At 41.1% G+C, this 13,564-nt stretch overlaps 1 protein-coding gene across 4 annotated transcripts; it reads left to right on the top strand.

Annotated features, from left to right (window-relative positions):
- Positions 1-3,670: 3,670 nt before the first annotated feature.
- LOC106804632 (lathosterol oxidase-like) lies at positions 3,671-13,378 on the top strand. 4 transcript variants are annotated; one of them, XM_014805901.1, is made up of 7 exons: positions 3,685-3,784; positions 8,960-9,195; positions 9,417-9,549; positions 10,280-10,367; positions 11,409-11,550; positions 12,517-12,551; positions 12,633-12,885. In XM_014805901.1, exons 2-7 carry the CDS (start codon positions 8,986-8,988, stop codon positions 12,790-12,792), a joined length of 768 nt encoding a protein of 255 aa, XP_014661387.1. In that variant the 5' UTR covers positions 3,685-3,784; positions 8,960-8,985; the 3' UTR covers positions 12,793-12,885. The 4 variants fall into 4 exon arrangements, with proteins under 4 accessions (XP_014661385.1, XP_014661387.1, XP_014661384.1 ...); XM_014805899.1 differs by lacking the exon at positions 12,517-12,551 and having other exon boundaries at positions 3,671-3,735; positions 12,633-13,378; XM_014805898.1 differs by lacking the exon at positions 12,517-12,551 and having other exon boundaries at positions 12,633-13,378.
- The last annotated feature ends 186 nt before the right edge of the window (positions 13,379-13,564 follow it).

The raw sequence follows: 13,564 nt of genomic DNA, 5'->3' as shown, positions 1-13,564 counted from the left end.
GTTACTGAGACGTTTGACCCCAAGAAGCGATGAGGACCTTAAGGGTGAGTTTAGAGTATGGTCTGTCGACTTTAGATACTTCGCGAATCATTTGGTTTCAGAATTTTAACGATCGCGATGGTCGGATTGTACGAGGCCAGACAAATCCTGAAAGTGGTATTATCGCCTGATTCTTAGCACTTTTGGTTTTCTACCTATAACCTTGACTCCCCGATTCACCTCTCTGGGTCGGGGTCATGATTCGAGATTCGTGGACCGCTTGACATTTGACTTCCGCTCTCTCCTCCGAATAACATTGCCTCAAATCGTTCAAATAAGGTCAGCGATTCGGTTACTCAACCCCGGAAACCGATAAAATGAGGTGCTGTTTTGTATTATATGACAAAAACACTAAAATAATGTCATATGTTTTTTGGCTCTCATGAATGCCCTTGCGTGGCACATACTAGGCCGAGCTCGCGAGCGCGTTGCAGGAGCTGCACATTCGACACCTCCACATCACCTGAAACGTACACGATACAGAACTCCAGCATTCCCAAAAGACCTTGGACGGCCCTAACAGTGCGTCATATACTCTTATGATTAAAGCTCTTTTGGCATGTCTATAAACCTTAGTGCTGACCGCGCGCTATCTCACCCGCGACACGGACTGGCCAGGCGACTAGTTTTGCGAAATAGGCCCAATCCACACATCAATGCACTGGCGGCCCGAGGAGGGGCGACCCCGCTCCGCGCACAGCGCACACGCAGCCAGCGACACAGTACCGCGACATAACGGCTAATCACTGCCAGCGATCGCACAGCGCACACGGCACCGCCACAACACACCACACACTCCGACAATCCGAACACAGCGAGACACCATACCCTAGGGACACACACACACACACACGTTGACCAGTTTGCGGGCTGCGGTCTCTCGAGCGGACATGTTGGCGCCACAACACGCGGGCCCATGCTTTTTTAAGCGCACAACTAACAAACCACCACACCTGACCTACGACCATCTCCAACCGCACAGTACGCTGTAATTCTTCTGGCGGCTGGCCATTCACACGCGTGCGGATACCTGAGGCGTTGCGCGACATCTCTTCTAGAACTGCGGTGCCCAGAAGGCTGTGACCTGTTCCAGCTATACTGCAGGCTCGATCGGTTTGGTATACACGAGCTTGCGCTAACAGGCTTGAGCAGGCGCGTGGAATATTTTCACTCCATCTCGCACACTTAACTCTCTCGTAACGCCGATTAAAACCTCTCTTCCGCGGGATACTCCCGCGTAAAAATATCTTCCTGCGAGACTCGGATTCCACGGATTCATAGTTACAACGTCTTTCTTATCTATGTCGATAACTGTTCCATGCGGTATACTATTAGCGCGCGCGGCTATTGCACCTGCCATCACTAGGAAAAATATTTGAGCAAGAATCGGGGTTCCAGCTATTTATCGCTTGGAGACCTGGCGACAATAGTTCCGCCAGGTGTCCCGTATCCGCGAACATTTTCCGGATATCGGATTTTCCATGAGGGTATATCCTCTCTGCTGAATGCATAAGGCGTTTCGCGGCGTCAATTTTCGTTCTGGGGGCATGAAAACTGATATTTGCAGGCCAGCGATGTAGTTGCGCAGGCAGTTTTTGGATGGCTTGCCGGGCTTCTCCCGCGACCGTGACCTCTGACATCACTCACACTCTCTGAATGTGATTTCTGGCAGTGGCCGATTCACGGATACATGGGGACTATGGTGAATTTTCCAATGCGGTTGCCAGAAGGTTTCCTATCAGTAATCTAGCTCATTTTGGGGTATCTGGTTTTTTAGCTCCTGGGGGCGGCATGCGCCCCCACCACGTTAAAAATTCTGGCAGTGTCCATTCCTGTGGATTACCCTAGTGTGGAGATCCTAGGGGATTAGCATGCCCTCGAACTATAATGTTGCCCATTATGAGGTTGTTATTGAGAGAGTGTTATCCTCTCCAGCTAATTCTCATAGGTACCTCTATTGTATTTCATATGGCGGGTGTTTAGGGGGTGGGGGCAGTTGGGGGCGTCTGGCGGATACACCCACCACTGAATTATTCTGGCAGTGGCCATTCACGATACCTGGGACTATGCTGAACATTTTCCAATGGGTGCCAGAAGGTTTCCTTTCCAGCTAATCTAGCTCAATTTTGGGGTATCGGTTTTTTAGCTCTGGCGCATGCGCCCCACCACTAAAAAATTCTGGCAGTGTCCATTCCTGATACCTGGGACCATGCCGAACATTTTCCAATAGGGTTCATGGGGTTTCCTCTCCAGCTAATCTAGCTCAATTTTGGGGTGCCTTTCAAATGACCCCACTGACCACACCCACCAGCGGCTGCCCGCCAGACTTACATTTCCTTACATGGGTATGTACACGAATCATTGCTATATGCATGAAAATTGGTTTCCTTTCCAGCTAGGCTGACCCCCCTGGGCTCCCGGTCTCACGAATTTTCTATGGTAAAATTTGTAAAAATTTTGTTGCCATATTTTTACATTAAAAGTAAGAACTAACGGGACTAAACGTATCGTCAAATTCTTACCTGATAAGATTGTTTCTCAACTAGTTAAAAATCCAAAAAACCTGGACGATTTGATATTCCAGACTTTATGTTCTTGACATTATGAAAGGAACGGACCGAGTTGGTAGGTGAACCGAGTTGACACGTGCGGTGAGCTCGGTTCGTGAGATGAGTTGACGCGTCTGGAGATCGCTCAGGTCGGTTCGCCGGCTAACTCGTGAGATGTTTCACACGCCCCAACTCTAATATCTCGCGAACGATTTGAGTTACATTTCTAAAATTCTAGATACATATAAACACATGTCTTAGCTATGGTTTCTGTGAATTTTAGGATTATTGAATCACGAATAGTTTAATTAATTACCAGAAATATACGTACGCGCGGTATTGTCATAGGCTAATACACGCGCGGTATCGTCATATAGGCTAATATCTCGCGAACGATTTGAGTTACATTTCTAAAATTCTAGATACATATAAACACATGTCTTAGTTAGGGTTTCTGTAAATTTTATATGCGTTACACACACACACACACACACACACACACACACACACACACACACACACACACACACACACACGCCTATATATATATATATACGTATAGCTAGCTATATATATAATCAATAGCTCTTATTAGTATTTATTAGCTCTTGATATAATAACTATTCTACGTTTAAGAATTAACATGTATAAGAATTATTACACATTTCGTATNAGTATATATAGTGTATATAGTGTATATAGTGTATATATAGTGTATATAGTGTATATAGTGTATATAGTGTATATAGTGTATATATAGTGTATATAGTGTATATAGTGTGTATAGTATATATATAGTGTATATAGTGTATATAGTGTATATAGTGTATATAGTGTATATAGTGTATATAGTGTATATAGTATATAGTATATGTGTATATATATGTGTATATATATATGTGTATATATGTGTATATAGTATATCGTAGTATAGTATATGTAGTATATATAGTATATAGTATATATAGTATCTAAGTAGTATATATAGGAGAAAAACGGGTTTGCAGCGCACATTGATGCGTTATTCTTCCGCTACGCGGCGTACTCGTCGTTTCACGAATCACAACCAGTGACCAGTCGCAAGAGGGTATTTTGACCAGTACAGTTCACGCAGCATGGGCCGGCTTTCAGTGTAAACCTGCTTTCAGTGAGTTGAAGTGTTTGTTCAGTTATTGCTCCGTGTAGTCGCATAACCGGTAGGTAGTAGTGTGACCTGGTTCGTTAGTCCCCGTAACTAATTAGTGCATCGTTGTGACCAGATGACTAGTCGTAGTACTAGTAGTAGTAGTAGTACTGGTAGTAGTACTACTTCTAGTAGCCGTAGTACTAGTAGCCGTAGTACTAGTACGTACGCGTAGTGCTCGTACTCATAGGGTCTATGTCCCAGGGGCGGCGGATTCAGACCGTATTTGCCGTATTGGGAAATACGGTCTAGATTTCAAAGTGCCCTTCGAAATTTTGTGCTAAAAAATACAGAAAACAATTTGATGGAATTTGGCTATATAGTATATTCTTTATTTGTTTTCTTTTTCTTCTGATTCATTGACAGGACTTTGGCTATATTCTTTATTTGTTTTCTTTTTCTTCTGATTCATTGACAGGACAGAAATCAAAATTTTACATGGTAACAAAACTAGCATTGATATCTGAAAAAGAAGGGAAGTGCTTGAATCATTCTGCATTAATTGCTGGTACCTATGCAAAGCGCAGGCAAAATGAAGCAGAAATAAAATTCCATATAGTTTTGACTAAATGTGTGCTCATTTTTGTGCCCAGGGACCCTTGAAATTTTTAAATTTTCTAGGGGAGGTCGATCAGACCCCCCGCCATGTGCTTCCGCACCTGATGGCGCACACGGTGGGGTGGTGTGCCCTTTTTGGGGGATGTGCCCTTAAAATCTTGAAAATTACTGTCTAGCTTCAGCCTTGGATCCGCCCCTGTGTCCCCCAGGGCCAGGGTACTGCCGGAACGTACCCTGGGTACGGTCCGGTATTATACCGGAACGTACCCTGATAGTGGTAACTATTTGATATGGTTAGGGTTAGGTTTAGGGAGTAGGGAGTAGGCGTAGGCGACTCCCTAGACTCGTTAGTAGATTAGCGAGGTACGGTTCGGCATATTAGATAGTACCAGGGTACGTTCCGGTATACCGGACCGTACCCATCCAGGGTACGTTCTGGCAGTACCCTGGGTGATCGACATAGACCCTAGCTCTCAGCAGTAGGCGTAGTATATATAATGCCAATGTTATTGTTCTGTAGCTCTAGTCTAGAACTATAGAAGTAGCTCTAAGAAACGGTCTTGCTAGGTTTAGAAGACCTGTAGCTATAGACGATCAGTCGCACAGCCTCGTCGGTTCATGGATAGAGAGCATGGCGAGATTGAGACCTATGTCATTTTCATAAATGTGGGGGTAGCTCTTTTAAAATCGAGAGGGGTGTTGTTGAGGGTGTTGTCTAATAATTTCTAGCAAGAAATCTGTCATTTGTTGTCAGAAAGGTGTCCGATTGCTCCAACCTGTGATTGTAGCATAAAAATAGAATTTGTGACGTTTCGTTTCACCGGTCATAGCCATGCACGCGTGTATATTTTCTAATTAATTAGACTAATCGTGCTTCAATAGACTAAAAATTCACAGAGATTAAGGCCACGACATGTGTCTATATAATAGCTAGAATATATAGAAATGTAACTCAAATCGTTCGCTCAATATGATAGTTAGTACACATTCCCAACGGTCATAGCATAATAGCGTATGTGGCGGGAGTGGGCGGGGTCTATTTTTATCCTCCTAACACAGTTCGGAGCAATTCCTCTGTTTAGACGCATGTGAAGCTACTGTAGCTCTCTAGTATGTAGCTCTTGTGTTGTTCGCCACGGCCGTTGTTGCTGTGATGTCGTATAGCTACGTTCAATTGCGTGGGTTGGGGCTCTTATATTATTATGTTGGGTGCTCACATCGGCTTAAAGATACTGCGTAAACAGTATTCGTAATGCCATAATCCTCCTCCTCTTCAATGCTCACACTCGATCTCTACTCGCTGTCGCAGAATGGCTGGGTTGGTAAGCCCTCGCTACACTACACATTGCAATAAATAGCGCATCCAGTGCTATAGAAACGATAGCTACGTACCAACGTTATCATTATCATGAATCCTACGGTACGGAGTCCTTACCCTGAACTCAAATCAAACCATATCGCTAACCCGATTGTAATGCTACCAATCATTACAAATATAGGGATTCTAATGCATACATAACCTGCCTTTACTGCTCTAAATAGAGCAAGGGAGTGTCTAGAGTTATATTTATGTAGAACAAGAGATGGAGAGAGACAAGAGGATGGGAGAGGTTGAGGGAATGTGTGATGGAGGAGAGTGAAGAGAATCAATGAGAGATAAGGGGCGAGAGAGAGAGAGAGAGAGAGAGAGAGAGAGAGAGAGAGAGAGAGAGAGAGAGGAGACCAAGAGTGCGTGAGAGGGGGTCTGGAGGGAGAGTAAGGAGAAGAGGGTGATGGCAATAGGCAGAGGGAGAGAGAAGGGGAATGCACATGCACGAGCAAGAGAGCGATTGAGCAACTATAATTAGCGTGAGCATGTGTAAGCTATTAAAGGCTGATCAAGGCATCTTTGTCATATTATCATCCGCGTCGATAACCTTGACATTGTGCATGTGCGTTCCTACTGTAACAGAGTCCAAATAAATCACGATCTAGATCCAGCTGAATCTAGATCGCTATCTATAGTTACTAAGTGCACTCAGCAGATAGTAATCTAGCACCCATTTTATTTACAAATTAAGTAAATAAAATGGGTGCTAGATTACTATCTGCTGAGTGCACTTAGTAACTAATACTATAGATACTATCAGGAGTGGATTGATACGCTCCTGATACTATAGATAGCGATCTAGATTCAGCTGGATCTAGATCGTGATTTATTTGGACTCTGTTACAGTAGAACGCACATTCACAGTGTCAGATTAAATTACTCTATTTACGATTTATGGTTTCTGATAATATCTATATCTTATACGTTATATGGAAGATAAATGGGCTCTATTCCACCAATGATAAACTGTTTATTAGATGTCAGATGTGCAGGTTAGAATTGGCCAGGCTAAGAGGTAGGGAGGACACTGTTTAAAAAAAATCCACGTGTGCTGTGGTGCAGCTTGTTGCATTCGAGGCAATTCGTTGTTAAAGTCAGTTTGTCCGTAAGTTTAGTCGTGTGGTTTTGTGCATTAATTTGCAATTTTTATGGTTGTTTTAAATATTTTATGTGATTTTAAATTTCCAAACCAATTATCTCGTAGCTTTATTTTTTACAAGTCTTAGCAACGTTCTTGGCTGAGCGAGAGGCAGCTTTAATGACCTGCCCTTGGTCTTAATTTTTAGCTCACCTTAACATCGTCAAGATGAGCTATTGCCATGGGGTGTCGTCCGTCATACGTCCGTCCGTCCGTGCGTCTGTCCGTCCGTCAACATTTGGCTACGGTCAACGATAACTCAGGAACCGTTTGACCCACGTTTCAAATTGCATATATAGTTGTTACTCCTATGGGAGAGGTTTGAACGTCCTATTTTGGAGCACACCAGTCAACCTACTTTCGAGCCAAGTCCACTTTTTTGCAAAAATGGAAATGGCCATAAGTCAGTTCAGGTTCAACGGATTTTGCTCATTTCTGGTATGTGAATGAATAAGGACTGGCCCCAAAACATATCACACAGGTTTTATTTATTTTTTTAATTATGCAAATTAGGTAGATTTTGGCTATTCCCCAATGCATTTCAGTGTCTGCCTACGGTCAAGGATAACTCAAGAACCGTTTGACCCACATGTTTCAAATTGCATACAGTTGTTACTCCTATGGGAGAGGTTTGAACGTCCTATTTTGGAGCATGCCAGTTGACCTACTTTGGAGCGACGTCCACTTTTTGGCAAAAATGGAAATGGCCATAAATCAGGTTCAATGGATTTTGCTCAATTCCGGTATCTGAATGAATAAGGACTGGCCCCAAAACATATCACATGGGTTTTTTTTTTAATTATGCAAATTAGGTAGATTTTGGCAATTTCGCTATGCATTTCAGTGTTTGCCTACGGTCAACGCCATCAGATTGTATGCCAACAGATCTGAAACATTTATTTTCGCATAAAAAATTACTCATATATCATCATTATTAAGAGTATATAATGGGAGATATGCTATATAATGGGAGTTCTCCCATATATACTCCTGCTTTATATATCCCCCCTTCCCTCTTCTATCACACCCAAGGTGAGCTATCTACAGTGTCATTGATACTTTCATTATTTTTAGCACAGTCTGTTTCTATAACCAATGTTACTCAGGTTAACTAGAATAAGCCTGAGTGAAAATTCAGTTGTTATTCATGAAAACTGGTTTATGACTTATCAAAGTGATAGGCCGGCCCTATCATGACAATTTATATTCAGTAATGTATTGGTGTTTCTAGTTCTTGGGAAGTTGCCGATCAAATTGTTCTATCGTGTTCTTTTAGTCAGATCAAACCTGGGGACATGGCACGGTGTCATTGTCCTGGGTGAAAATAGTATTCACTTGGGTCTGATAATGCTAAATACACGCTCCTGTTCCGAACTCCTTGCATCATGCTCTAAAGGTCATAGTAATGTGCTCTCTCACATGTTAACAGCAAATTTTGCATTGGTATTTGCTAGTGATGTCACGATCATCGATTATACTCGATCATCGTTTGAACAGTGGCTTGAACCAAGCGCTTGGTTATCAAAATCCATAATCAATTTCATAAAAAAAGTGATGAGAATCAGAGATATCATCGCTACTATACAAGTTATCCTTTATTAACATACATGTATTATACACACAGTAGTAAACAGTGCAAAACAAACAGTAAACAGGGCTAAACAAGCACATACATGCACACACGTACATGCACACGACGTTACGCACACGCAGGCATTCAACACCCCGAGTAACCGATTGTAACCGATCATTGGTTACTTGGGTCCAACCGATGATCGATTACGAAATTACAACCGATTGAGAACACTAGTATTTGCTTTACACCAACACGCGTGTGGCCACACAATGTAAATATCTAGCATGACAGTCCACACATGTGATATCATTCATTGTGTATAGTCTAAAAGGCTTTATTGTTATTATGATAAAAATCGTAAAATATCTAGGCTTATAATAATGTAGATACCTTCATCTGTGCAATGTTTCAAACCTATAATCTTTATGAGTGTAATGTTGTAGTTGCTGAGGTGATCTGTACAGGAAATCGAACCGAATTTAAATGGAGTAAAATGCATAACCCCTGGCAACATTCTAACTTTTAGCTTTGCTGCTATTGCTTCCAGAGAAAACTGATCCATCCCACACTACAATGGACATTGTGCTGAGAGCAACTGATGACTATTTCTTCACACCTTACGTGTACCCGCAGTCATGGCAGAGAGACGACATCTGGAGGCAGATCATAAGCCTGTCTTTGATTGTGAACATTGGCGGATATCTGTTATACATCATTCCCACCACGCTCGACTACCTCTTCATCTTTGACAAGTCTTTAATGAAGCATCCTCAGTTCATGAAGGTGATGTCAAAAATTTATCCCGCATGTGGCTCTACGGGTTTAACAAAGTAGTGAATAAACAGTTTTTAAAATGAAATATAATTGCAGTGATCAATTATGTAATGAATATATATTAAATTCTTTAAATGGTTATAATATATTATGTAGAGTACAGTGTTATGTTTGAATATATCTATTCTGCGTGCTTGCATAGTTTACCTGTTCTCATTTTATTTAATCAGGACCAGGTGAAATTGGAGATTTTCTACGCGTCAAAATCGATTCCACTGATGGGAGCATTAACGACGATCGTGTTTTTGTTTGAAGTTCGAGGATACAGCAAACTGTACGATAACTGGAACGACACTCCTTACGGTTCGTATACATAGTAGTTGCCCCCTCAAACCAGGAAACTGTCACGAGTGCTTGATTGTGTGCCGTATAAAATTTAATGATTGGCGATCAATGTTCGAGTGTGTGCAAGGAAGTTTTGCAGGCATTCAGTGGCCTTTGCATTATATATATGGCGTAGTTTGTAATGATTGATCTGAAACTTAACATCAACGTACCGGTATAGCAAGAGTTTTACTTTAAGGTGTCTTTCATTATAACAGTATGTAGCAGTATAGACTACAGTACAAGTGGAATTTTTGTTATTCACAATCCATTATTAGTTCACAGGCTCACACTAATATAGAAAACGGTGTTATTCTGATGGGTATGAATTCATGACGGATTATTATAGATAATTAATGGCATAATGATATATGGCATTGCGAAGGCAAAAGGAAGGCAATTTACTTTTAGCACATTAATGTCAGTAACATAGAATATAGCATTGTGCCCAACTGGTACATAACATAATTGCTTGGAATATCTTTGGTAATTCCTCTGAGAAGAATTTTTGTATTGAAATTATTCAAATTTGATAAAGATAAGACCATCGCTCTAGTAATGTTTTATGGTCCCACTTAAAATTTCTGTTTTTACTGATGATGTCAGTTTGAACGCTCAGTTCCTTTTGCTACAGTATTGATGTAGGCCTAGTATTCTGCTACAATGACCGACAGTATCATTGATCATTATGTGATCAATGTCATTTCAGGGGTGTTCGGAATGGGATTGAGCATTTTATCATTCATGTTCTTCAATGATATGATGATCTACTGGATACACAGATTCTTACATTATAGGTAGGCTGTTATCTCTTTGTCTGATGGCTAGAAATAGAATGCATTATAAAGATGTGCACACTTGGCAGTAATTAATCAATGAAAGGTGTAGAATAGCATTATTTCGAAGACTTGAGGGTAGACTGGGTTCTGGTTGCCATGATCTCTCACAAGTTTGCCAGGTTACACTGTTAGTGCAGCAGATCTTATATATATGAAAATACTGTATGATAATAGTGTGTAGCGGAAGATGGGCTTATAACTTCAGCTCCTGCTGTTCCTGGCATATGTTATAGCATTTAAGCTGTTGTTGACAGAAGTCTATCAGCATGCAGCCAGTTCCAGCTTGCATCAGATCTTATTAGGATTATGCAATGTACTGTACAGACAATTTAAGGTGTCATTGGATAATCTATTGCCCGTAGTAAATTGTAATTCCCATTAATAAATAATTAGTAGTAACATTAGTGTTTTCAAATGTGTAAATAAGTAATACTGACTTGTTAATGCTAATAACTCTAACAATAAAAAAATTCGATATATGTTTACAATGAACCAAGAGCCCATTAACCATTAAATTAATTAAATTAGGGTTAATGGGCTCTTGAATGAACCCTATGTTACCAACTGTTCTGTGCAATCTGGGTAATGTCTTTGGCATATTTATATCATCAAGAGCATATGAAGTGTGGATCTAAGAAAACGTTCTTTAAATTTATTTTTATTTTTTAGATATATGTTTAAGGTCCTTTAAGTTAGAGTTTGTCACAACAGTACATACGCATGAAATTAGCAACTGTTGCAATAGTTCTGCCTCTGTATAAACTATTGTGGTATTTTCCTAAATCTGCACCAAGCCATAGAACAGGTATATGGTAGATGTTAGTTTTCTTGTTATGTGGATTATTGGTTGCACGCACTGAAAAATTCGTGTTTAAATTAAATTAAATGCTTATTGTTTTTTCGCGTGATTGCTTGTCTTCAGTCATCAGTGGTAATCGAATGTTCTTTGCACTTTTGTTTCACATGGTACTTTGCTAATTTCTGGTCGTGTGTGTACAGGTGGTTCTATAAGTACATCCATAAGGACCACCACAAGTGGAAGATTCCATCACCATTTGCGAGCCACGCGTTCCATCCCATTGATGGGTTCCTGCAGAGCACACCATACCACATCTACCCGTTCCTCTTTCCACTGCATAAGGTAGCACTTCAGTAGCGAGCTAGTTAAGTTTTAAGTTATTGAAACATTAAGTTTTAGTTACAAAAAAACATGTGCACAAGTCACATAGCTTTTGTTGTTAGCTATGTTAGGTATATGGCATTCAGTCATAGCCACACAAAAAAACATTGACTGAATGTATCAATTTCTTGTGAGTAAACTTATATCCACCCCTGATTAAAAAAGTTATGTGCTTCTGTAACAGTGACAATTCTAAGTGATATTGTGCAAGAACAACAAAGGAAATATGGAAAAAAATTGAGAGCACCTATGATATGAAGTTGGCTATAGGAGTAGTATATATGACTATTGGAAAATTTGCCCAGGTGATTGATCGCAGGGGCAGATACATGTATTACGAGGACTTGCTCGATAAACGTTCCAAAAAACAACGACTGGGAATTGGCTGAAAATAGAGGCATATGTTCTCGAAAGTCGCCACATCAGCCTTATTCACAAACAATATTACTGATTACTTGCGGCTCCTTCCGGTTTTGTGCTATCTGGAAGGTGTGAGATGGTGCCTTCCACTCTTTGTTTGGGCGTTAAATAAGAGCTATCAATGAAAGTGGTGACTTAGAGCAACCTTGCAAAGCCAGCTTATGTTGGAGTGTATAAATAGGAGTGCATGCTTCTTTGTGGCAGAGTTTCTGCTAACATTGCTAGGAGATTCTGTAAATGCTTGATACGGTTGTTGTTTTAAATTTAATTTCGTGTTGCAGATCGTCTTACTTTAGATAAAATTGTATTGTCTTCTTTACAGTCGCAAGGGAAATCTTTCCTTCTCTGTCACTTCTCATCCTGGCCTTCTCCTCCTCTTACAGTTCCTTTCACAGTTCTTTCTTCATCTGTGTAGTGCGCATATCGCGTCTACAGCACATACAAGGTTGCCTGGCTTAGACCAGTGTCACGTTCAATAGGCGATGCACGCTCATTGTTTATTCGTAGGCAACCTACCTCTTGCTCTTCATCTCGTGTCTACAGTACGTATATTGTTTATTCGTAGGCAACCTACCTCTTGCTCTTCATCTCCTGTCTACAGTACGTATATTGTTTATTCGTAGGCAACCTACCTTGTGCTCTTCATCTGTGTCAACCTGTGGACCGTCTCGATACACGACGGCGACTTCCGCGTGCCGAAGGTGCTGCAGTCGGTCGTCAACGGCTCCGCGCATCACCTCGACCACCACGTCTATTACAACTACAACTACGGTCAGTACCTGACGCTGTGGGACCGCATCGGCGGATCGTTTCGCAACCCGTCGTCGTACGAAGGAAAAGGTCCCAAGGAGGACGTTCATAGACTTCTCGTCGGCAAGGCAGCGAAGGCGGAATAGTTCGGCGAGGGAGTGTATGCCGTGCAGCATATTTTTAAGCATTTCAAATGTATTGCGGGAAAAGCTGGGCTTTCTATAGGGTGAGATTGATTGTCGCTGTTGCCAAATGCTTTGGTTGTTTGTGTTTTAATAATGCTGAAGAGAAATCGACGTTGGTAGCATAGCATGAACAAAGTGGTGGCATATTTCTCTCCATAGCAATGCGTATAGTTTGTTCAGATAATAAATGGTGAAATTCTGGTCAGTGTCCATTTGAGGTAACCTAGAAGTGTGTTACGGAAGAGATTAGTAAACACCTGTAATTATGGGTGTGTCGTGTAATTATAGATGCCCAATGCCTTTAATCAGTATTACTTCCAATTAAGACACGTTAAGATTGTTTTATACAGCATTGGTTTATGAAAACTTGGAAGATTTTATACCATGGAAATGAAAAGCCTCTTAATATAAGCATAATACGCAGAATGTTAAGGTGAGAAATGTTGGAAACCTTTTTAAATGAAATTTTCTGTACTGTTGTACGGTACAATTATTTTCCCATGCAAGGTTCTGAATCAGTATTTATTAGCTCATCTGACATAGTCTGATGCAGCTTGTAGAATCGCATGATCGTCCGTCCGTGCGTCCGTGCGTCAACAGTTGGGCACTAACCTTAACCG

This window comes from Priapulus caudatus, unplaced genomic scaffold, assembly GCF_000485595.1.
Source record: "Priapulus caudatus unplaced genomic scaffold, Priapulus_caudatus-5.0.1 Scaffold81, whole genome shotgun sequence".
NCBI lineage: Eukaryota > Metazoa > Priapulida > Priapulimorpha > Priapulimorphida > Priapulidae > Priapulus > Priapulus caudatus.
Note: the sequence above shows the minus strand (reverse complement) of the source record. Positions and strands in the feature narration are given on the sequence as shown.